Below are 25,998 nucleotides of genomic sequence, written 5' to 3' on the forward strand. Positions count from 1 at the left end.
CCCAGTGAGGTCTCTCCACTCTTCAAACCCTGCCCTCCCCAGGCTCCACCACTCCAGATCTGGCAACCCTTCAAGTCAGATCATTAGTCCATCTAATTCATTTTATCTGCTTTGATTGGCAGCAGTTCAGGCAGCAAAAGGCAAGACCTGCTGCCTGAAACCTTTTAAGTGGAGACAGAGGGATTTGAACCGAGGGCCTTCTGTTCATAGTACTGGGGGGCTCTGTCTTTGGGGGCATTCACGCTACACTAATGTGTTTTGCAACTGGATTTTTGCTGTTCTTACAAAGCGAAAATCCAGTTGCAAGATGCACTATTTAGTGTAGTGTGAATGCACCATCTCTCCAAGCTGTCAGCCCCTGCTGCTTATGGGAGGTAAAGTTTGGCAGTAGCTGTTTCATCAAAATACATGCGAAGAGCTAGTCAAGAAAAGGACAAGCTGGAAATAGCTACATCTCCTGGAATTTGTTTGTACAGTCTTAAGTTTTCCTTGGATGCTGCTGGGGAAAAATATTTTTAAATAAATAGCTCCCAGCTATGTGTTTTAATTTTCTCTGTGCTGTTCTCAGCAACATAGTACTATGGGAACCTCATCAATCACGGTATGTTGCGGCCTAGTTAATTTTGCCATTTAATGAAACAAGGCACGGTTTTGTAAAGGTTGGCTACTCACTGGATAACGTCTTTGGTTGCAGGTTTCCTGAGGAGGAGATGTGCAAAGGGAAGCCCCGTCAGTATCGGGTCTGTGAACTGGATGTGAGTACCAGCCCTTATGCAAGTAAATAGTAGGTCATTCTGAGTCAGATTGAGGTGACAAGAGAGGAGGTCCTACAACTGATTGACGAATTAAAAACTAATAAGTCACCAGGTCTGGATGGCATACATTCAAGAGTTCTGAAAGAACTCAAAGGTGAACTTGTGGATCGCCTGACAAAAATATGTAGTCTTTCATTGAAATCTGCCTCTATTCCTGAGGACTGGAAGGTAGCAAATGTCACCCCCATCTTTAAAAAGAGTTCCAGAGGAGATCTGGGAAATTACAGGCCAGTCAGTCTGACTTCAATACCAGGAAAGTTGGTAGAAACCATTATCAAGGACAGAATGAGTAGGCACATTGATGAACATAAGTTATTGAGGAAGATTCAGCATGGGTTCTGTAAGGATCTTGCCTCACTAATCTGTTACAATTCTTTGAGGGGGTGAACAAACATGTGGACAAAGGGGACCCAATGGATGTTGTTTACCTTGACTTCCTGAAAGCTTTTGATAAAGCCCGTAAGCCCAAGAGTCATGGAGTAAAAGGATAGGTCCGCTTGTGGATCAAAAACTGGCTAATTAATAGGAAGCAGAGAGTGAGTATAAATGGGCAGTCTTTGCAGTGGAGGACAGTAAGCAGTGGGCTGCCGCGGGGCTCAGTACTGGGTCCCATGCTCTTTAACTGGTTCATTAATGATTTGGAGTTGGGAGTAAGTTCAGGGTGGTGAGAACCAGAGAGGATTGTGAGGCACTCCAAAGGGATCTGTTGAGGCTGGGTGAGTGGGCATCAATGTGGCTGATGAGGTTCAATATGAACAAGTGCAAAGTAATGCACATTGGGGCCAAGAATCTCAGCTACAAATACAAGTTGATGGGGTGTGAACTGGCAGAGACTGACCAAGAGAGAGATCTTGGGGTCATGGTAGATAACTCACTAAAAATGTCAAGACAGTGTGCGATTGCAATAAAAAAGGCCAACGCAATGCTGGGAATTATTAGGAAGGGAATTGAAAACAAATCAACCAGTATCATAATACCCCTGTATAAATCGATGGTGCGGTCTCATTTGGAATACTGTGTACAATTCGGGTCATCGCACCTCAAAAAGGATATTATAGCATTGGAAAAAGTCCAGAAAAGGGCAACTAGAATGATTAAAGGTTTGGAACACTTTTCCTCTGAAGAAAGGTTAAAATGCTTGGGGCTCTTTAGCTTGGAGAAACGTCGACTGTGGGGTGACATGATAGAGGTTATGCATGGGATGGAGAAAGTAGAGAAAGAAGTACTTTTCTCCCTTTCTCACAATACAAGAACTCGTGGCCATTCAATGAAATTGCTGAGCAGTCGGGTTAGAACAGATAAAAGGAAGTACTTCTTCACCCAAAGGGTGATTAACATGTGGAATTCACTGCCACAGGACGTGGTGGCGGCTACAAGCATAGCCAGCTTCAAGAGGGGTTTGGATAAAAATAGGGAGCAGAGTTCTATCAGTGGCTATTAGTCACAGCATATTATTAGAACTGTCTGGGGCAGTGATGCTCTGTATTCTTGGTGCTTGGGGGGTGGCAAAGTGGAAGGGCTTCTACACCCACTTGTGAACCTCCTTATGGCACTTGGGGTTTTTTTGGGGGGGAGGGTTGGCCACTGTGTGACACAGAGTGTTGGACTGGATGGGCCATTGGCCTGATCCAACATGGTTTCTCTTATGTTCTTATGTGTGTTGACCTGAGATGCTGTATGGCAATTGGAGGTTTCAGTGCTCAGACCAGGACTGCCAGCCCCCAGCCTCTCCCTACTGATCAGCTGGACAGTGGGGGGCTTATCAGGAGCAGGAGGGATGTTGTGGCTAAGTCACTGGTAATGTGACATCACTTTCAGCATGTACTGGAAATGATGTCAGCAATGTCTGATGATGCTCTGGTATCTGGGCAAAAACTCTATGGTAGAAGCCATTTTTTACCATTGAGTTTTTGCCCAAATACTAGAGCGTCACTACTATATCACAATGTGATGACATCACTTCCAGCACACACTAGAAGTGACATCACCATGTCCGTAGTGACATAGCCTTGGCCTCCCTCCTGCTCCTGGTAAGTCCTCCCCACTCTTTACTGGTAACTAGGAGAAACCTGGTAGCCCTAGCCCAGACCCAGACTCAAGTTCAGTAGAGGGAGAGAAAAAGTAAAAAGAAAAATAAGTCCTCATCTACTTACAGGAAGTTCTGACCATAGAGTTCCAGACAATTCCTAGAACTACCCGAAAGTGACAAGGATAGCACTTACCTGGAAATTACCCTGGTCACTTCCGGATAGCTCTAGGAATCACCAGGAACTCTGTGGTCAGACCTATCTGTAAATAGATGAGGCCTTATTTTCCTTTTTAACCTTATTCCCCAGAATGATCATTCCCCCCTCCTTTGGCCCCAGTTTCTGCCCCCAGGTCAGCTGAGCACTGACTGGCAAGGGCTGCAGTTGCCTGGAGGTCTCCTCCATAAGTTTGCAAATGGAACCTCTATGTAGTCACACTGAAATGAGAATTAACTCTTAATGGTCCAAGGACCAAATTACACACTACCTTTCACACGAGTTTGCTATAGGACTCTTAAACCATTCTTCAGTGGTTATGTTTCTAATGACATTTCCATTTAGATGTGCCACAGGGGCCTGAGTTTGATTAGGACACAGCATGGAGAAGCTCCTGCTGCCTCCCTGCCACTCCCTCCACATAGTTTTTCTGAGCCAAAATAGTCCATGGTTGTTCTTTGACTTGTGGAGGAGACAGGTGGGGAAGGAGCTTTTCCTTCCCCCACACTGTGGTCCTGATCCAAACCAGGCCCTCCGACACCTCTAAATGGAAATGTCACTGGAAACTAACAGCTGAAGAATGGTTTAGAGCAGGGCTCTTTTTGGTAGAAAAAAAACAGCAGGGACTCATTTGCATATTAGGCCACACACCTCTGATATCACCATTGTTTCACACAGCTTTTTTTGTAGAAAAGACACAGCAGGAACTTATTTGCATATTAGGCCACATCCCCTGACACCAAGCAGCTGGAACTGTGTTCTTGTGCATTCCTTCTAAAAAAAAAAAGCCCTAGTTTAGAGTCCCCATGGCGGACTCTTGTACAGCTAACATGTCATTTGGCTCCAAGATGGATAGTGATAAAGAATTGGAAGAGTAGATCCTCCCTCTCTTTCAACCCAGTCTTTTGAGTGAGAGATGCGATGGTCCTGATGCAGTCAGCGATCATGCATGTGGAACGAGAGAGTCCTTAAGCTGGGATGCCCAGTATTTTTGTTTTCGCAGCATACTGCAATCTGCATTACTCCATGGAGCAATGTGTTTCAGTTTTGGGCACCACATTTTAAGAAGGATATAGACAAACTGGAACGGGTCCAGAGGAGGGCAACAAAGATGGTGAGGGGTCTGGAGACCAAGTCCTAGGAAGAAAGGTTGAAGGAGTTGGGGATGTTTAGCCTGGAGAGGAGGCGGCTGAGAGGTGATATGATCACCATCTTCAAGTACTTGAAGGGCTGCATATAGAGGATGGTGTGGGATTGTTTTCTGTGGCCCCAGAAGGTAGGACAAGAACCAATGGGTTGAAATTAAATCAAAAGAGATTCCGGCTCAACATTAGGAAGAACTTCCTGACTTTTAGAGCAGTTCCTCAGTGGAACAGGCTTCCTCAGGAGGTGGTGGGCTCTCTTTGCTTGGAAGTTTTTAAACAGAGGCTGGATGGCCATCTGACAGCAATGAAGATCCTGTGAATTTAGGGGGAGGTGTTTGTGAATTTCTTGCATTGTGAAGGGGGTTGGACTAGATGACCCTGGAGGTCCCTTCCAGCTCTTATCAGTCTATGAACCCCTTTTGTTTCCTCCCCCTCCCCCCACTCCCTGCAGGATTGCCCCTCTGGATCAACACCCTTCCGGGCCATGCAGTGCTCCCTCTACAATGGCAAGCCCATCTCAGGGAGCCAGACACCGTATCAATGGGTCCCGTTTCACGGAGGTGAGCCCGACCAGAGTTCTTCCCTCCACCTCATTTGTTCATTCTGAATGGAAACTAAAACAGAGACCCTACATTTGGAGTTCTTGGTTTGCTCTTCCTTTTGCATTGTGAAGAAAGGAAGCTGGTATTAGACTTACCAACAGTCATTAGGGTTTATAGAATCTTTCGGGCTCAAGTGCCGTGTTCTACTGGAGAAAGTTTTCCTTCCAGACGTTTCGTTCTCAGCTGCGGAGAACATCCTCAGTGGCGTTGCAGCCGGAGCAGGCGCTCTGACCTTCTTGGCTGCTGTGCATTGAGTGGGGCCAGGGCTGCTGGAGAGCTGCTATTTCTAGGCTGGAGGGGGTGTGGTGAAAGGGCAATTGGTTTGTGGATGTGCCCATTGTTTGGTGGGGCTTCCTGGAAGGGTAGTGATAAGGAAACTGGCTGTTGAATGTGACCATTGTTCTGTGTTAATTGCTGGGAGGGTTGGAGGGGGTGTGAAGATAAGGAAGATGGTTGTTGACTGTGCTGATTGTTCTGTGATTCTGCAATTGTTCTAATTGTTCTGCAATTTATAGTCTGTAGGGTGTTTTGCAGAGCTGTCCAACAGTCAGTTTGTAGAGTTGCATGTTCATGATGCTACTACTGCTTTTAATGAGTTATGCAGCAGCATTTTTGGATAAATGTACTTGGAGTGTTATGTGGGTTTTTTTTACTATTTTGTTTAATTTCCACACCACCTTGCAAGACTTTCAACCGGAAAGTGCTATGAAAATATTGTAAATAAGTAATCAAAGGATTGCATTGGAAAACCTGTAACTCGCCTTTCTGGATAAAACCAAGATATAATTTAGAGCAAGTGACCAACAAAGAGCCCATATAAGAAAGCCCATTGGCATAACTGAAAATATGCAACAGCATTGCTAATAATGTTGATAATCTTTAAAGTTTCTGCATCCCAAATAATGGAGGCTGCAAGTCCTCCACTAGGAAGTAGCAGACACAAGGTCTCCCAAGAAGTAGCAAATTTACTCAGAAGCACCCTGCAAACTTGTTTTAGTACGCTGGCATAAATCTTCACATGCTTTGGATCACCTTCCCATTTCCTTTTCTGTAAAGCATCTCTAAGAAGCCCTTTAGTCCCAGGAAAAACCTTGGCCGGTCATTCCCTTCACATACTGGTGATTCTAGCATCCCACCTACCCCTCCAATGTACCTTAACTTAAATGTTTTGTTGTCTTTTTTAAAGAGCCATATTTGGCTCTGGTGGTAAAGGTTGCTGGCCCTGTGCTAGATATTAAAGAGCAGGGAGCTATATCTGGAAGAAGCTCCAGAAAGTGCTTGGGGTCAATAAATTTTGGCCATAAATGCATCCAACCAGATTTTGTAACCTCAGCTGTCTCTTTTTAACTCTCCCTTTTATAGCTCCCAACCTCTGTGATCTTAACTGCCTGGCAGTGGGACACAATTTCTACTACACCTTTGGAAGAGTTTTGGACGGGACCCGTTGCAACCCTGACTCTCGAGATCTCTGCATCAGTGGTCGGTGTTTGGTGAGTTGTGTCAGGCTTTGGGATGAGAGGCTCAGGGGCACACATACACTTTGCCTTTTAACTGTGGTGCCAGATGTTTAGGGAGTTTAGGTACCTGCTTTGGATGCAGAAGCAGCCAGATTCATCTCCAGTCAAGGAATCTCAGGGAGCAGGTATTAGGCAAGATCTTTCTCTGCCAGTGACCTTGGAGTGTCCCTGCTGGTCAGAATCAACAGTTCCTAGATCTAATAAAGCAGCTTTAGTACATGGTACATCATTCCTAGGTCTATCCTTGGATATGGCCTGGATCCTATCAAACAGCCATGTGCCGGTAGTTTCCAGTTGAAACTTAAGATGTGCAGTATGTGGTTAACATTATGCTAGCACTGATTGGCAATCTTTGTTTTGTCTGTTGGCTGAACTGGATGAGACACTCCTTGTGTCAGATATGGGGGTGCCACTGCCATTTATTTTAAAGCACAAAATAGGCAGTTTAAAATACCACAAGGGCCTAATCCTGATAGGGTCTGAAGCAGGGTGGGATGAGATGCTCTTATCATTGTCCCTCCGTGCCTTTTCAAGTGCCAAAACTGCTGTGCCCTCTGAATTGTAGATTAAACCCTCTAACAGCCTGGTAAAAAACTGTAAAGCTTTGGGATTATATTTTTGTTGTTCAGTCGCACAGTTGAGTCCGACTCTTTGCGACCCCATGGATGCAAGTCACACCGGGCCCTCCTGTCTTCCACCATCCTCTGAAGTCCACTCAAATTAATGTTGGTTATATCAGTAATGCTGTCCAGGCATTGCATCTTTTGCCATCCTCTTCTTCTTTTGCCTTCTGTCTTTCCCAGCATCAGGGTCTTCTCCAGTGAGTGCTCGCTTCTGATTTGGTGGTCAAATTATTATATTTTTACCTCCAGCCAAATTCCAGCTACTTGAAACACAAAAACTATGTTTCATACCTGCTAGAAAACTAACACAAACATTCATGAATTTTAAATGAAAATATTAAAAAATATCAAAAATGAATGATAGATGTTTTTGTACCTTGGGGAGTATTTTCTACCTCAAGAACATTTCTGTGGCAAGGGAAATATTTATCAAGAAGGACCAGCTGTATGTCATAAAGAACTGTGTCTATCCGGAGCACCTTAAAAAGCTTTCTTGGAGTAGCTTTATCATACAGGGGGCAGGGGTTAAAAAAATAAACAAGTGGTAAAATACATTTGGGGGGGGGGAGGAGAATGTTCTTCTACTTCAGATAAGGTTTTTTTGTTTATAGAAAGGAAACTGAAAATGGCTGTACTTCAGGCACACCTTTTACTCCCTACTGTACAGGTGTCAATATCCTAAGAAGGAAATGTTGAGCAGGAACGCAGTCCCGCCTGGCTTGGTGTCAGGGGGTGTGGCCTGATATGCAAATAAGTTCCTGCTGGCTCTTTCTTTAAAAAAACCTCATGTGAAACAATGGTGATCTCAGGGTGTGTGGCCTAACATGCAAATGAGATCCTGCTGGGCTTTTTCTACAAAAAAAGCCCTGTCTAGAACCACTGTATGCTGCCTTCTATCAAAATCAGTACAACCGGGTCAGAAAATAACACTTTCCAGGTTACTTGACGGTAAAAGTAAGCGCCCCGTGATTCACCGACTAAAACTGTGCTTTTGTCTCCTCTGCCAGAGAGCAGGTTGTGATGGCATTTTGGGCTCTGATGCCCAAGCTGATGCCTGCGGCGTTTGCAACGGCATGAACGAGTCCTGCGTCTTCGTGCAGCAGGTGTTCCAGGCAGCGTTCCCCACCTCTGGTGATTGAATGCCCTGACGTTCTCCGTGGGTGAATGCTTTGGCCTTTGGCTTTAATGCTTTCCCCTTGCTCCTTCTTTCTCTTCCCACCTTCTTTCAACTTCTCCCTTTCCCCCCACTCCCACGCATCCAATACCTTCTCTGCTTACAGCTGGCCTTGTGTAGCTGGACAACAGTCCAGAAAAGTCCTTTTTTAAAAACCCAACAGATTAATTATCTCCTGTGGTGCTGTCTTGATAAGTCCACTGAAACCTGTTTAGGATTGCACTGTTAATCAATTAACCTCCATATAATCAGATGTCCCAGCATTTTGAAGCCCTAGGAAAAAACTGCCTTTTTGTGGGGGAGGGAGAAAGAAGTGAGGGGAATGAAGCATATGCAGCGTTTACTTTCCTATGAAACCTAAAACTATTTTATGCTTCTGTAACATAAAATGCATCATATATCTCAGCATATAAAATTGTACTATTTGGGATATTTATGGAATTTAAAGTATAATGTCTTATAGTCCGATCCTAAACAGAGGGCTTTTCAGCATTCTCATTTTCCCTTCTTGTAAGTTCCTGTATCTCCTGGGAGAGGCTAGTTCTGCACATGTTTTGCTGTTTCTAGTGGTAGATTTCATATTACACCACTTTATGTCCAGCGTTTTGATATGCCCGACATAAACCTCTGTAATATAAAATTGACCACTAGTGGGAGCAAAACACATTCAGAAGTGGGGGGGGGGGAGTCTGAATAAACAGGAATTTACAAGCAAGGAAAATGAGAATGGGGGAAAGCCCAAAGTCACACCGTTCTGTATCCATTGAAGTCAGTGGGCTTAGAAGAAGGTAACTCTCTTAGATTTCTACAATCAGCATTTAAACTCAGTCCAGCACTTGACACAGCAGACTTCTGTGCCTTCTGCTACCTTAGCACTTTATCTTAATTTTTATTTTCAATAACAGTTGAAAATAGAAAACACAAATGTTTGTAGTAAACAGAAAGAAATGTATAATTTGGACAGAAGAAATCTTACCGTTTCAGTAACAGCTCGTGTGAATATGAAGTTAAACTTTATAACATCGACAATACCAAACTCTTTAATAATGCATTATTATTATACCAAATTAACTGTTACCCAGATTATTTTATTTAATTATTAGATTTATATCCTGCCCTCCCTGTAACGCGCTCATTTAAATAATAAAAATACCCTTGAAAATAACCCTTGGTTAGGTCTACAGTACTATATGTAAGAATGACCATTATCTAACACAGTATGTTGCCTTGCTACACATTTTGAGTAAACCTTTGAGTGTAAAACCTTTTTTTGAAAAGCATTTTAACCATTCCACCAAAAAAACTGGGGTTTTTTACTTTCCACATTTTCTAGTTTTCCACTACAAAAATGGTGTGTGTGTGGGGGGGGGGGGCTCAGAAAAACAACTGGGTTTTTGTATCAAAATTGTCTGTTTCTTTCCCAGGCATTTGCATCTCTAGTTCCACACCTAGGCATTCCCTCCTCCTGCTATGTCTCTGACAAGGTTCACATTCCCCCCCAAAATAAATTTTAAAGAACGTACTGAAAGACACTTCAAGTCTTTTCTTTATCATTTTTCTCCCTGCAAATGGAAAAGCAGAGAGGAAGTACAGATGGGACTTCAGCTTTAATTTCAGAAGTCACGTGGAGGTTCAAACTATGCACGACATTGAAGCTCCATGATCAAATGAGAACCAGTGTAGTGTAGCAGCCATTGTGTCTGAGTAGGATCTGGAACATCCAGGTTTGAATCCCCACTCTGCCATAGAAGCTTGCTGGGTGAACTTGGGGCAGTCACACATAGGAATGGGTGTGAACCAGGAAAATGCAGTTCAGTTCATGATTCTTGGCGTGCTGGGTTTGTGAACTACAAACCGTCACAATCCTGTGCAAGTTAGAGACAGCAAAGTTGCATGGGACCTCTCCCGGATGCTCCTCGACATGCCCTCCAAGTTCCCTGTTGATTTGAAGTTCAGTAAACATTTAGATTGAGCAGAGACAGTTTGTCTGGAAATGTATCACTCACAAACTGGCACGAACCTCCAAAAGGAGTTGGAAAGTTCGTTCCAGTTGACCTGCTACAAACTTCACTTTGCAAACCACAAATTTGTCAAAATTCATCACGAACTTTAGTCTGTGAGCTGGTTCGTGCCCGACCCTAGTCACACACTGTCATTTCACCCTATCTCACAGGGTTGCTGTGAGGATAAAATACAGGGAAGAGGAGAATGTTGTAAGCTGCTACATACTGAAATAAATTAATAATGAATAATGAAATAAATTAGAACACCACCAGATGTAACAACTGCAGAAAATAGCATCACTTAAAGCTGTGATGCTGGGGAAGGATGTGTACCATTTCCCTGATTGGAACTGCCCACTCCCAGACTGGTTTGAGCCTCAGTTGGTTGAAAAAACAGATATCCATATCATTCTTGCCTGTCTGCCCTATTGGGGCTAAAAGCAGCTCAGAAACAACATGACAAGATCTGGTGCCTATTCCCCTTTATGGGTGTGTGTGTGTGTCTCCAGCTGTTTTTTAAAAATCAGAATTACTTATCAGGGGATCTGATAATGGATCCCCAACATCTAGTGTAGCTTGGCCCATAGCCATTGCTTTCCCTGCCCACCCCCAACCGTATCAAGCTGTCTTTGTAACAATGAGAACTAAAAGGCTGCTTTCCCCTTTAAAAAGAATTCTCACTTCCTTAAGATTCTGAATTGATTCTGCACCCCAGTTTGCCACAACTGTGGGCATCCAAAATTCAAGGCCTCCAGAATTTGTTCTGATCACAGAACAAGGAGGTACCTGAAATGCCTGACATTTCAGGTGACATTTGGGGAATGATCTTGGCGTCTGAGCCAACAGCTTTGTTGTCTCATGAAATCTTTTACCTCTTGCTGTGTGTCATGCTATAAGCAGTTCCCCTCCCCGCCATCCCAACGCAGTTCTTATCCACCCTGGAATCAAACCCACGTCCTGTTGTATCACTGACTGTAGCCTCCTCCTCAACACTTTGCCCTGATTTCCCTCTCCCTCTACACTTGACTCTCTCCTCTCTTTGATCTCTTGACAGGCTTCTTTGGGTACAAGAATGTGACCCGGATCCCCGCAGGTGCTAGGCACATCAAGGTGACAGATCACAGCCGCAACTATTTGGGTAAGAAGCAACTGCTGCCCCATCCAGTTCTGCATGTTGCCCCCTTTCCTTCCATTGGCACCAGCAGAGCATTTATCCTGGTCCTCTGTTTGGCACACATACCTGTCTGTCTTTCTAGCAAAGTTACATCCCACTTTTCCCTTAAAGTGCTAATGGTGGACTATATGTTTCTCCTCTCCCTGTTTTTTTTTAATTTGAATATCAAGGAAAATAGTACATATGGTTGTACAGTGAGAAAATGTTGTGTTCCAACACTGAGCATTCAGAAAGCCAGGTTGGTGTGGCAGTTAAGAGCAATGAACTCTAATTTGGAGAACCAGGTTTGATTCCCCACTCCTTCACTTGCAGCTAGCTGGGTGACCTTGGGTCAGTCATGGTTCTCTCAGTAATCTCTCAGCCCCACCTACCTCGCAGGGTATCTATTGTGGGGAGAGGAAAAGAAGGCAGTTGTGAGCTGCTCTGAGACTCCTTCAGGTAGTGATGATCCGGGTATAAAACCAATTCATCCTTCTCCTCTTCTAAAAAACAGCCAGGATTTCACAAATCCTTTGTTTGTTTGTTGGGTTCAGTTTGTTGGCTGCCCTTCCCTAAGAATGGGGCTCAAGGTGGCTTACATCAGGAACATTTACAATCGATAATAACATTAAAAACAACGTTAAAATACTAAAAACATCAGCAATAGGAACAGTATATATCCAGATGGTGAAAAAAATTATCCAGCCCCCTGGACTGCGGGTCTTCTGGGTTCCCTTCTATTATAAATCATTTTGGTCAAAAGTGTGACTGTCCAAATCCTTTTGTACCAATCTATTCATGATGGGGATTCTTTGATTTCTCTTTAGTGGCAATATATATTCTGGCTGCAGCCGCCAACCAGTTCCACATCATTAGATCCAATATTATTCTTTAGAAAACCCAATAGAACCTTGGTTTCTCTGTTACTAATTTATTTATTTTTATTTAACTTCATACATACCCTGCCTTTCTGCCCAGCTTACATCATTCTCACCTCCAGTTTTTCCTCACAACAGCCCTGTCAGGGAGGTTAAGTTGGGAATGTGTGACTGGCCCAGGGTAGGGATTTGTGCACTTGATTTTTTAAATGTATGCACTGCGTAACTCTCATGTTACATTCCATGCAAGTACAGCTGAACATGTGATTGAAATGGCACATTTATCCTGCTTCCATTTGTTTAGTGAATGCGTGCTGGCTGTTTTGTACAAACAGATGTATGTATGTACATGTGTTCACTGTAACATGTGAATAGGGCTTCTGTTGCTTCCTGAGAAGGCAGAGTTTCTCTCCAACTAGGCTCAACTCCTCAGCTATTAGTGCTATTCACTCAGGGTTGGAAAATACCTGGAGATTTTGGGGGTGGAGCCTGAAGAGGGCAGGGTTTGGAGAAGGGAGGGATTTCAAGAGGGTACAATGCCATAGAAAAGCAGCCATTTTCTCCAGGTGAAATCTCTTTTGCCTGGTGATCAGTTGTAATCCCAGGGGATCTCCGGCCACTACCCGAGGTTTGCAGCCCTACTTGGCACTCATTCTGCTCTTTCCCCTCCAGTCCTCCTTGTCCATCTACCTGTGTGTCATGTCAGCACCCCACTGGGGGCCATCTCCTCTCTCCCTCTGCCTTCCCTCTGCAGCTCTGATGAACGCCAACCAGCGTTACGTCATCAATGGGGACTGGGCCATCGACTGGCCAGGCGAGTACGAAGTGGCGGGCACCAAAGTGCGCTACACTCGCACGACTGACATGCACGAGAGCTTTGAAGCCACTGGGCCCACCCAGGAAGACTTGTCTGTGATGGTAAGAGGGGAGGGGGGAGGGGAGCCATAGGAAAAGGGCCTGAGCATCCCTCACTGCTGGAACCCTCAACATGAAGCCATCCTCTGCTACTGAAATGGCAACATGCCAGACTGCTCCTTTGGAGCCCAACAGAGCTCTTTTTATCAAAACAGAAAAGAGATTACAATAAAAAGAACAGCATCCCTGCAAAGGGGTCTAGCCCATTTTTCTTTTCCCCTTTACTCAGCCCCAGACCAACTAATTCCAGCCAACACGACCCAGTGCTTTTTTTGTAGCAGGAGCTCCTTTGCATATTAGGCCACACACCCCTGGTATAGTCAATCCTCCAAGAGCTTACAGGGTTCTTACAGGGCCTCTTGGAGGATTGGCTACATCAGGGGTGTGTGACCTAATATGTAAAGGAGTTCCTGCTACAAAACAAAAAGCTCTGGGGCAAACTATTCTGCAACTCTCCTTCACCGTTTGCTGCTGTTGGGATGTTGGGGGTTCTATACTTCTCTTCCTAGAATGATTCTGGTGTATCTTCCCTGGTATCAAATATACTGTAGGGTGGGTGTCAGCCGCTTTTTCTTTAATGAGAGAAAAGAAAAAACTGTCCTAAGCTACATTTCCCTCCCTGTGTTATGGCATCATATAGGAATGCCAGCCTCCAGGTGGGGCAGCAATATATATAATACAATTGTCATAGTGACAAATTATTCTGTAATAAAGTGCATATATAATATACAAAAACAACTCATGAAAAATCTCACAAAGGAATCCCGATGTGCAGGCTGCCGACTTTAAAAGTCCTGCTTCGATTGTCACTCTTCCAGCAAAGGCCTTGAGCTTCCATAGAGCATGATGCCGAACTGAAATCCTTCTTGGAGAATTCATATTCCCATATTATTATAAGAAATATTTAGCAATGAGGAACACATCGGGAAGTGCACCAGTCAGCGTCATTGAACGGGGATGTCTTTGCTGAAAATTAATAGAGCACCCTTTGCTGGAAGAGTGACAATCGAAGCAGGACTTTTAAAGTCGGCAGCCTGCACATCGGGACTCCTCCTCGAGATTTTTCATGAGTTGTTTTTGTATATTATATATGCACTTTATTACATAGTAATTTGTCACTATAACGATTGTGCTGTACGTAAGAACATAAGACAAGCCATGTTGAATCAGGCCAATGGCCCATCCAGTCCAACATTCTGTGTCACACAGTGGCCAATATATGTGTGTGTGTACATATATATACACACACACACAAATATATATATACTGTGGCTAATAGCCACTGATGGACCTCTGCTCCATATTTTTATCCAATCCCCTCTTAAAGCTGGCTATGCTTTTAGCCGCCGCCACCTCCTGTGGCAGTGAATTCCACATGTTAATCACCCTTTGAGTGAAGAAGTACTTCCTTTTATCCATTTTAACCTGACTGCTCAGCGATTTCATTGAATGCCCACGAGTTCTTGTATTGTGAGAAAGAGAGAAAACCTCTGTCATGTATATATTGCTGTTCCTGCAGTGACTTCTCTCTTTATCGGTACAGCCTTCAGGTGGGACCTGGAGTTCCCCAGAATTACAGTTTATCTCTAGACTACTGAGATCAGTTCCACTGGAGAAAACGGATGCTTTGGAGGGTGGGCTCTACAGCATTGTATCCCACCAAGGTCCCTGTCCTCCCCAGGCTCCATCCCCAAATCTCCAGGAGTTTTCCAACCTGGAGCTGGCAACCCTATGCCTTCCCCATCCAGTGGCCAGGGAGATGCTTGTTATGAAGTTTTGTTCTGACCTAGAAACAGAATGTGGACTAAGAAGAGCACCAGAAACTTGAGCAGCACAGAGAAAAATCCTATGAGATTGGGGAGAGGGGCATAAACAGCCCTAGAACTGCTCTTGTCACGATTTTTGCCTAAACTTTCTAGGTTTCTAGGTGAGCAACTCCACAGCAGCCAACAAGCTCCCAGTAGCTCACCTGCCATGGAGTCTCATTCTAGGCTTTCTTGTCAGGTTCTCTTCCAGGAGCACAACTCTGGCATCGAATACCAGTTTTGGCTGCCGAAGGAGCAGTTCCGCCATGTCCAGAGTGACGCCAGCCCCCTGCGCCAGCAACAGACCAGGGAGGTGGAAGGAAACCCAGAGGGGGAACCCCGATATATCCCACAAGCCACAACAAGCCCACCTGTTCAAAAGGTCAGGAGTGCAGCCAAGAAGATACTGCAAGAGGCACCTGTGTATACGCCAGCAAGGACACCCAACCAGCTAGGTAGAGTCTGTATCATCTGACCACTTCCTTTTTCTGCTAGGTTTGAGTCTAAGAGCACTTCAGAGACCAACCAGATTTTCAGGGTATAAGCCAGGGGTGGCTTTCTTTCTGCCTCCACCTCCCTCCATCTATTTTCCTTCCTTCCTTCCTTCCTTCCTTCCTTCCTTCCTTCCTTCCTTCCTTCCTTCCTTCCTTCCTTCCTTCCTTCCTTCCTTCCTTCCTTCCTTCCTTCCTTCCTTCCTTCCTCTCTCAAAAGCTTATATGTCAAATATCTTGTTGGTCTGCTAGTTCTACTAGTGTTGTTCTATTGCAGACCAACATCTTCTGAAGCTGAGTTGATTAATATTTCAGCCCTACTTAAGCATTAAACATTAAAGTGCCCTTCAGAGACTGTCACTGTATATGTGGATGTGTGATTGTTATTATGAGATGTGTTGCAGACAAAAAAAATACTTGTACTGCAGATGAGCATCCTGACTAGTGCGGGTGTGTTTCTTTTACACACAACTTTAAACAAATATCTGTTTAAGTCTTCGGTCCAGGAAAAAAGACCAATCTGATTTTCATGTTATAGCAGGTCCCCAAATATAACAGGCTTCAGGAGAGTATTTTTTTCAACAGCCTGTCTGCTTTCCTTAGGGAGAACTAATTGTGAAGCACATTCATCGAGCTACCAGATTGACAAGTTGTTCCATCCAATAAAGAGCAACGTGAATTTTCAGGCTTGTTTGGAAGCCAATTGGAAAGCTTGCGTTTTGTGTATTGATCAAACCAATTCAGACTCACAGCCCTTTACCAAAAAAAATCTCACTGTTATAATTGACAACATTATTTATAGCTGAATCCAGCCTACTATTTTAATATGATTAGGGTGATGAATGGAAACATTTGTATGTAGCTTTGTTAATTAAATAACTGTCTGAAGCTCTGATTTAAAAATATACCATCAAAATGATACACACACACTTGAAATATCAACAACAGGTGTCCAAATCTAGCAGTTGGGGAGGAGAGGGTCCCATAGCTGCAACACAATAATGGCTGGGGATCTCCTGGGATTACAGCCCATCTCCTGCAGACATTCAGCTCGCCTTGAGAAAATGGCCACTTTGGAAGGCGGACTCTGTGGCATTATACCCTGCTGAAATCCCTTCCCTCTCCAAGCCCCACCCTCCCCAGGCTCCACCTTCTAAATCTCCAGGAATTTCCCAACCTGGAGCTGGCTACCCTAACAATAATGCCATCACAATAATGCATGCAGGCAACAATCACACCAGGGCAAAACAAACCACATCTAAATGGAAAAAAAGATGAATTTGGCAGCTGTGGCCATCTATTTCCACTTTAAAAGTAGCCTTTTTTGCTCTATTCTCTAAAAGTTTTTTTTAAAATCAGGGCTTTTTTTGTAGAAAAAGCCCAGCAGGAATTCATTTTCATATTAGGCCACACCCCTTGACATCACCATTGTTTCACACAGGGCTTTTTTGTAGAAAAAGCCTAGCAGGAACTTATTTTCGTATTAGGCCACACCTGCTGATGCCAAGCCAGCTGAAACTGTCAGGAAGTTCTTCCTAATGTTGAGCCGAAAGCTATTCTGATTTGGTGTAGTGGTTAAGTGTGCGGACTCTTATCTGGGAGAACCGGGTTTGATTCCCCACTCCTCCATTCTGCGATAGCTATGGCTAACCTAAGCCACTTGCACCTGTTGGAATGGCCTTGGGTTAGCCATAGCTATCGCAGGAATTGTCCTTGAAAGGGCAGCTGCTGTGAGAGCCCTCTCAGCCCCACCCACCTCACAGGGTGACTGTTGTGGGGGAAGAAGATATAAGGAGATTGTAAGCCGCTCCGAGTCTCTGATTCAGAGAGAAGGGCGGGGTATAAATCCTCTTATTCTTTTTCTTAATTCAGCCCACTGATTCTGGACCTACCTTCTGGGGCAGCAGAAAACAATTCCACACCATCCTCTGTATAACAGCCCTTCAAGTACTTGAAAATGGTGATCATATCACCCCTCATCCGCCTCCTCTCCAGGCTAAACATACCTAGCTCCTTCAACCTTTCTTTCTAGGACTTGGTCTCCAGACCGCTCACCATCTTTGGGCCCTCCTCTGAACCTGTTCCAGCTTGTCTAACTTTGATAGACCAATGGTCTGATTCAGTATAAGGCAGCTTATGTCTTGTGTCACTATCAGCTTCCTTTTCCTGATTGCTCGTAAATCAGGCTGACCAAAAGGCGAAAGTGAAAAACCATGTCTGCCAATCAGTTTTAGCATTATGTCAGCCCAAACATCTGGAGGCGCATTTCTTTGCCTGCTGTGTCAAGCAGGACTTTGGAAGGCTCATTTTTTCCCAGCCTCCGGAGTTTTTACTCCATAATTCACAACAAGATTTCTGACTCGTGCAAGTACAGGCAGTTCATCAAATTGTGCCTTCATTAGTTACAACCGCAGTATTTTGCCACAGAACCAATAAAGAACAGATAAAAAGTTTTATTTTTGGCAACGGGGAGGTCTTTGATGTCACAGAATTTCCCCTTCCCGCATTTCTGCCCCACACATTATTGGAAGCGAACGTCATCCACCCAAAGAATTTATAAACCAAATTTCCTCCTGTCTCTCCAGCAAAACAAAGCATCGCCTGGGAAGAAATGAGGTTCTTAATCGTTTTTATACGAGAGGTGGCTCAAGGCTGGATTTTTAGAGAATGAGACAAGTGGTGGGTAGGATATGTTTGGACAGGGTGACGAAAGAGTCAGAGGAAAGGGATAGGTGGATGGGGAGGTGGCTTACCAGGAGCTGAGAGAAGACAAAAAAGTCCTGGTGGAGGATTCGGATTGAGAAAACAGGGTTGGTGCCTGGACCTTGGATGCTGAGAGGGGTTTTTTTTAAATTACCATAAGTAAATATTAGCAGGGCTTTTTTTGTAGCAGGAACTCCTTTGCATATTTGGCCATACCTCCCTGATGTAGCCAGTCTTACAGGGCTCTTAGTACTGGGTCTAAGCTCCAGGAGGATTGGCTACATCAGGGAAATGTGGCCTAATATGCAAAGAAGTTCCTGCTACAAAAAAAAGCTCTGAATATTAGGGACATACAAGTAAAAATATACCTTTTACAGACGTAAACTACGATCATGAAATATACAGAAATAATCTTAAAACATTCCTTAACAATTATTAGAAGAATATCATTTGATTGTGTAATGGATTTCATGGGAGAACATCGTTTTCGGTAAGATAGGTAAGGAAAGGGAAACCAGATAGTTATAAATTGTGACTCATAGGATTCTGAATTTGGTACCTGAATATTAATATTTTGTTCATAGTAAAATGATCCCAAAAATATTGTTGCCAAGTCTTGATAGTAGGACGTGCACTGTCTATCCATTTTGCTGCTGGGGTAGTTCTAGCAACAGATAATAGAATAGGAATTCTTTCTATGTTTTGTTTCTTATTTGTAGGATCTGACCATTTACCAAGCAACAAAATTTCAGGAGCAAAAGGTAAGTGTATGCCAGTGATATAGGAGATGCTGAGAGCTGATAACAAATCACGGAGTACAAATAGTCCCCTCTCTGAGGACTATTTCCAGTGGGGGAAATGGCACAGATAGGAAAGCCAAAGTCTGTTCCCCATGTGTGCCACAGTCCCAATCCAGACCAAGCAGCACAGAGAAAAAAACCCCCTGCAATTCACGCTTGACTGTGACAAAGGATGAGCCTCCGGCTCACACATTTTTGTCTTAGCTCAAAAAAAAGTGGCCTCAGAGCAAACTAATTTATGCAGTCGCTCACAACTTTAATGCCAGGAGCTCACAAAATAAAAATTTTGCTCACAAGACTCCACAGCTTAGAGGGAGCTTTGGTGAGAATACCCCAGTCCCTTTGTACACTGTAATGTGTGAATTGCTAGAAGGAATAAGAATAAACAGCTAAGGTGAGAGCTGGGTGGAGGGGGACTGTGCAAGATGTAGTTGTTTGGATTGTATTAGTAGAGGGTCACATAGTCAATAAAAGTGCAAGGCTCTCCCCCCCCCCCGCCCCCTATCACTGCCTCAGTACTGCACATAAAGCACTTTGTCTTTCTTGTCCTGCAGGGAGTTGTAGACGCTGTGAAACACCGAAAGGGAAATCTCAGCGCATTCACCATTACTGCCAGAGTGACTTTGGTATGTATTGTTTCTCTTCAGGAATGGGGCAGGAGATGGATTTGGGAAGAGCCAGGGCTGGATTAACTATTAGGCAAAGTAGGCACCGACCTATGGGCCCCCATGCCTTTAGGGGCCCCAGGCCGGCTCTCCCTCCACCCCACTTTTCCCCCTGCTTGCATTCCTCCCAGCCTGCACGCACAGCCAGCAACTGATGCGCTCTTTGCCCAACTTGCCTGGTGTGGCTGCTGCTGGCGTCATCTCCAAGTTTGCCTCTCTCTACTTCTCCCCCACAGCTTTGTTAAAGGGGCTTTTGAGAAGGTGCCTGCAGGCTGCAGCAGGGGCCACGAGTGGCGGAGCGGGTGCTCTGACTGAGATAATTTGCAAGGGGGTCCCCAAGATTTTGACTGCCTAGGGGGCTCCACGGGGTTTAACCCAGCACTGGGGAGAGCTGTCTTCTTGTATCACAGAATGGATGGCAGAGTGGGTAGCTGAAGGCTGTTGTGTGCAGAAGGTTCCTGGCATCAGTAACAATCCCGGAGGAGGCTGATGACACCTTATACGATTGACAGGACCCAGGGCGGATCCAGAGAAGCAGATGAGTGCCGGGAGTTCCAAGTTCAGAGCTCCCAGCAATTTTTGAAGTGTAATTATCAGGCATGGGTGGGACCAAATCAAGTTGGGACTGTGGCACGAAGGGAGAAGGGTCTTCATTCTCTCCACCCAGCACCATGCTTTTTTCTTAGCCAGAAATAACCCCTTGCCTTTTGGGGGAAAGCTTATGTGGATTGAGAGACTGCATGTAATTTCCAAGCTCTCAAGGGAAGGATTGTGCATTGTGTGTGTCAGTGGATATTTAAAAAAGGTAAAGGTAGTCCCCTGTGCAAGCACCAGTCGTTTCCGACTCTGGAGTGACGTTGCTTTCATAACATTTTTACGGCAGACTTTTTACAGGTTGGTTTGCCATTGCCTTCCCCAGTCATCTACACTTCTCCCCCCGCCCCCAGCAAGCTGGGTACTCATTTTACCAACCTCGGAAGGATGGAAGGCTGAGTCAACCTGGAGCCGGCTACCTGAACCCAGCTTCCCCCGGGATCGAACCCAGGTCGTGATCAGGGAGCTCAGACTGCAGTACTACCACTCTGCACCACGGGGCTCTTTCAGTGGATATTACAAGTGTAATATCTGACTGTAATATCCTAGGCTGAAACTAGACAAGTGGTTTTAGCATGTGCAGTTCCACAGTGTAGAAAATAGAAACCCCTGGAGCCATTTTGAGTCAGGAAAATGGCACAGGATAGAAGAATTGGTTTTATACCTGCCCTTCACCACCCAAAGGAGTCAGTGCAGCATTCACCTTCCCTTCCTCTCTCCACAACAGACACCCTGTGAGGTTGGTGGGGCTGAGAGAGGTCTGAGAGAACTGTGACTGGCCCAGCAGGCTGCATGTGGACGAGTGGGTAATCAAACCAGGTTCTCCAAATTAGAATCCACCATTCTTAACCACTACACCACACTGGGTCTCAGGGTAGAGTGCTGAGGCCCTTCCCTGCTACACACCACAGTCCCAATCCAAATTGCGGTCCAGTGCACTTGCAGACTTTGTTTCCCACAGTTCACGTTTGACTGTGAGGCAATCAGAGTTCAATCGAGGTAAACCAGAGCCAAGTCGTGCCAAAACCTGAATTTTGAGGTGAGCCCCACCTCTGCCAGGTGCTTTCCAACATCTGGAAAGCAACAAATCCTCAGGTCATGTGGCGTGGTGCTAATCCTTACTGTCCCATGGAAGCTGTTTGAGTGACCTTGGGCCATTCATTCTTTTTCAACATAACATTCCTTGCAGGGTCGTGACAAGGACAAACTGGAAGAGAGGAGAAGGCTGTTGTAAGCTGCTTGAGTCTCCAGTGGGGAGAAAAGTGGGGTGAGAGCCAGTTTGGTGTAGTGGTTAAGTGCGCGGACTCTTATCTGGGAGAACTGGGTTTGATTCCCCACTCCTCCGCTCCCAGCTGCTGGAATGGCCTTGGGTCAGCCATAGCTCTCACAGAGCTGTCCTCAGAAGGGCAGCTGCTGTAAGAGTTCTCTCAGCCCCACCTACCTCACAAGGTGTCTGTTGTTGGGGGGGGGGAGGTAAAGGAGATTGTGAGCAGCTCTGAGATTCAGAGTATAGGGTGGGATATAAATCCAATATCATCTTCTTCTTCGTCGTCAATTCATCTGATTTTTTTAAGGCCACACACATTGAATTGCAGCCCCAGTGGATGTGAGACAACAGAGGGAGAAGCTGCCACTGCTAAAATTGTCCCAGAGGAGGGAGACTTAGGAGCCTTCCTTCCCCCCCCCCCCTTCCCACTTTTCAAACTCTCTCTTTTCTCCTTCCCTCGGCAGTCTTCCGCGCCAAAATCCTTGCCAAGCACTACATTGGCGTGGAGACCCGCTACGATGTCCAGGTGATGCACACCTACCGCAACCGCTTTGTTCTCGGGCGCCGGGAGTTCGTCTGGGTCTCCAACACCTGCGACTGTCCCCTGCTGGCGGAGCGGCGGGAGTACGTCCTGATGGCCCGCCAGCACGTCAACTACGAGCACACCCTCAACCGCATCCTGCTGCAGAGTGGCAGCTACGCTCGGCCCTGGTCGCCACGGGAGGACTTGCAGCTGCGGGACGTTGGCAAACACTGCCAGCCGAGCAGGGTGCTCTGAAGGGATTGGGAACCTCTGGAGCCTCCTGTGGGGGCAGAGGGAAGCCGTCTTGGGACAACCACCCTCTGGAAGAACACACAGCATGGAAGGGAGGGAGCAAGCCCCTGGCCAGTCCTCCCACCAGACTTGCTGTGTTAAAGGGGCCATGGGTCTGGAATGTTGACCGTTGTCAACCTTATACACAAAGCAACTGCTGTGAGACCCCTTCCCCTTCTGCCCTTGGACTGTCTGCCTTATCGGTCAGCATGAGTGTGACTTTGAGGGAAGGGAGAATCTGTATCTCAAGCACGTGCCACTTGCCAAGTTATTTGTAGGGGGAGTGGAGTTCCCAGGGCCAGATTGGAGATGCCGATGGCTCTCTGCCCAGTTTCAACCCTCTCTACGTCCCCAACCCATCGACCACCTTATACCAATAGGGAAAACCCTGTGGTTGGGATGCCTGTCTAAGAGGAAAGGCGAAAAAGTTTGGGGTTTTCCTGTTTAAAAACAAGCCAATGGTGTTGTGTGAGAGGGAGATGAAATGGGATGGAGAAAGCGGTCAGGGAGAATTTTTCCTTTCCCAAAGCTGAAGTACAGAGCATCCCCTGAAGATGACGGGCAATTGATTCAGGGCAGGTAAAAGGAAGTTGCTCTTCACCCAGCGCATAATTCACTTGTGGAACTCCCTGCTACTGGATACAGTGATGGCCATGAGCGGTTTCATAAGAGGGTTAGAGAAATTCAAAGAGGAGGAGAGGCCCATCAGTGGCCTCCATGTTCAGAGACAGTGTTACCTCCAAATAATAAACAGGTGGGCAGGACAGTAGGCAAGCTTGATTTTGTTCCATTCCCATATTGTGGGCTTCCCATTGTGGCTTCTCTTTGGCCACTGTGAGCAGCAAGGTGGTGGATTATGTAGCAACTGTGTTCCGATCCTGTGGATCTGCTGTTTCTGAAGGCAAATATGAGCAAGATTTTTCCCATCTGGTTGGATCTGGGAGCCAGTTTGGTGTAGCGGTTAAGTGCACGAACTCTTATCTGGGAGAACCGGGTTTGATTCCCCACTCCTCCACTTGCAGCTGCCAGATTGGCCTTGGGTCAGCCATAGCTCTCGTAGGAGTTGTCCTTGAAAAGGCAGCAGCTGCAAGAGCTCCTCAGCCCCACCTACCTCACAGGGTGTCTGTTATGGGAGGGGGAAGGTAAAGGAGTTTGTGACCACTCTGAGATTCAGAGTACAGGGAGGGATATAAATCCAATATCTTCTTCTTCTTCATCTTTTGCTTCTGCAGAAACAGCCAGGACTGTAGCCTTTTTACAAGTGCTACAATGAAAGCCTGGGAGACCTCCCTTGTGAATACGGTTCCTACAAGTCTCAGAGCAACTCTTTACAAGTCTTCCCAAAGCCTTTTAATTCAATGTCCAGACTCAGGCAAGGAGGGAGAATACGGGGGGGGGGGGGGGGGAGGAAATCATCCCAAACCCATTTAATCTGCACATGAAAATGGCCCGCAGCTGTCAGCGTGTTAACGAGTCGCAGAAATTTTAAGAACAGAATGTGTGTTATGTGTTTTTTATAGGGACAACGAAAATATCACAAAACCATGTGCATCACAAAACAGCGTGCAAGCTTTTTGGTTTCTCTAGATCACTTTCTCAGGCTGGATGTTTAACCCCCTCCCCCCCCCCCCAACAAGGAAGCAAGAAGAAATTTTGCTTTAAGACACAGCCCAAGATCTACAGTTAGATTTTTAAAGTGCAAGATGGAACATGCCTAAATTTGGATTCAGTTAGATGGAGGTTACTTTAGTTTAGGGCTTCTAAAACAAAAGGCCCAAGGAATTCAAGAAATTGCAGGCCATTCAGCCATTGTTGGAACACCAGTTTAGCAGCAGCCTATGAGAACAGAGAATAGTTTTGACAATGGCTAGTCCAGCAATAGAAATGCCAGCAAGACTGAGCATTAGAGAAACCTCCCCACTAAGGAAAGGCTAAAGAGTCTGGGGTTTTCATTTCAGGAATAAAACCTGGTAGGATGGGACACATCATAGAGGTTTACACAGTTATGAATAGGGTGGAGAAAATATAATATCCAGTGAAGTTCATGGGCTGTAGATGCTGGACACAGACAGAAGGAAATACTTTTTCGATTCAACAAATAATTACATAATGGAATTTGCAGCCTGTGGATGTGGTGATGGCTATGAGTACAGATGGATTTAAAAGGGGGTTAGACAAGACAAAACTAGGCATGATGGTGTCCGGTGAAGAGGATGCCACCACCATTTTAAAGTCAGTTTAAAATGCCACAAGGTCCTGGTCCTGATTTGGCCTGCAGTGCAGTGGTCTGAAGCACCTACCATACCTTATCAAGTGCCAAAATGGCTGTGCCCTCTCATGGCTGTTTCAAGGTCTAGCGATGGCTATTAGTAGGTGGTGGCTGGGGATCTCCTGGAACTACAACAGATCTCCAGGCGACAGCTAGTTCAGCTGGAGAAAATGGCCACTTTAGATGGTGGATTATATTGCATTATACCCAACTGAAGTCACTCACCTCCCCAAATCCCACTCACCTCAGGCTTCACACATACACCCAAATCTCCAGGTATTTCCCAACCTCGAGCTGGCAACCTAGCTACTAGCCATGGGGAGTGAAGAAAATCTCCATGTTCAGGGACAGTAAACATCTGAAACCCAGTAATAAAACATTATTATTATAATTACCAGGAGGCAACACCCGAGGAAGGCATTGGCCTCCATGTCCTGTTGGTTTGTTAGCCACTGTGTGGAACAAGATGCTGAACTCAATGGGCAGCTGGTCTGATCCCTCTTATGTTATTTTCCTCCCTCTTCCAGTGAGCCACAAGAGTTGGCTTTTTCTTGGGTCCCTAATCCCATTCTCCAGTTCCCCCCAGTTATATGGGTGTCACTTTTATGGGAACACACAGAGACACTATAGTCTAAAAGGAAAATCCACAACATCTGAAAGTATTTTAATGGCCAACTGGATGTTTCACTCAAATGAACGTTTTCAATGCCTTGGCAGTGGGGATTTTTTTTTTTTTTAATTTAGAGGGAGGGGCTGATGAACCATTCCTCAGATGGTGCCTTTTGGCTGCAAGCAGCACCACCAAGCTTCACTCCCCCAAACCCCCCCCTTGATTGTAATCATATATCTGGAGGTAGGGATGCCAGCCTCCAGGTGGCACCTGGGGATCTCCTGGAATTACAGCTCGTCTGCAGACTATGGAGATCCATTCCCTCAGAGAAAATAGATCCATTGGAGGATGGACTCTGTGACATGCCCAAATGGAAGTTCCAGTGTGGTACAATTCCAAAGAGTCTGCCCTTCAAAGCAGCCATTTTATCCAGGGGAGCTGGTCTCTGTCATCTGGAGATCAGTTGTAAAAGCAGGAGATCTGCAGGCCTCACCTGGAGGCTGGCAACCTTATTATATACGAATCAAAAACCCTTCAGGATTGTGGTATTTGTCTTCACAACAGCCTTGTAAAGTATTCCTGTTTGGTGTGTGAGAGAGTGAGGCCACAGAGGGACAAGCTGTGTCATTTTCTACCCCACTTCCAAGAGTCTAGGCCCATCTTTGTTTTTCTCTGCAAGGCTTTCAAAACGTTTTAAAAAATGCCTCACTTGAGGTGAATTGCTCAAGGCTTTTGTGGTTTCAGTGACGAGGGTGTTGAGTGGATTAGAGGCCTGTTTTTCCTCTGGACTTCTGAACTGCAAAAGTAAACCAGTGAGGGACCTGAGAGGGAAACTGTTGGCAGCGGCTACAGAGGCGTGATCTGGAACCAAAAAGAGAAGTGCCTTTATCTTCACGAAAAATCCTCGGGAGC

General features: G+C 45.5%; 1 protein-coding gene across 1 annotated transcript in view; it reads left to right on the forward strand.

The window, feature by feature from the left end:
- ADAMTSL5 (ADAMTS like 5) overlaps positions 1–22,976 on the forward strand; it is a 45,242-nt gene extending 22,266 nt beyond the window's left edge. The window contains exons 4-12 of the mRNA XM_060232521.1: positions 695–755; positions 4,655–4,763; positions 6,168–6,295; positions 7,953–8,076; positions 11,177–11,260; positions 12,908–13,071; positions 15,073–15,328; positions 19,422–19,493; positions 21,858–22,976. Coding sequence (XP_060088504.1) covers positions 695–755; positions 4,655–4,763; positions 6,168–6,295; positions 7,953–8,076; positions 11,177–11,260; positions 12,908–13,071; positions 15,073–15,328; positions 19,422–19,493; positions 21,858–22,171 — 1,312 coding nt within the window. The 3' untranslated portion in view covers positions 22,172–22,976. The remainder of the gene's footprint in view (positions 1–694; positions 756–4,654; positions 4,764–6,167; positions 6,296–7,952; positions 8,077–11,176; positions 11,261–12,907; positions 13,072–15,072; positions 15,329–19,421; positions 19,494–21,857) is intronic.
- Positions 22,977–25,998: the final 3,022 nt, after the last annotated feature.

This window comes from Heteronotia binoei, chromosome 2 (assembly GCF_032191835.1).
Source record: "Heteronotia binoei isolate CCM8104 ecotype False Entrance Well chromosome 2, APGP_CSIRO_Hbin_v1, whole genome shotgun sequence".
Classification (NCBI taxonomy): domain Eukaryota; kingdom Metazoa; phylum Chordata; class Lepidosauria; order Squamata; family Gekkonidae; genus Heteronotia; species Heteronotia binoei.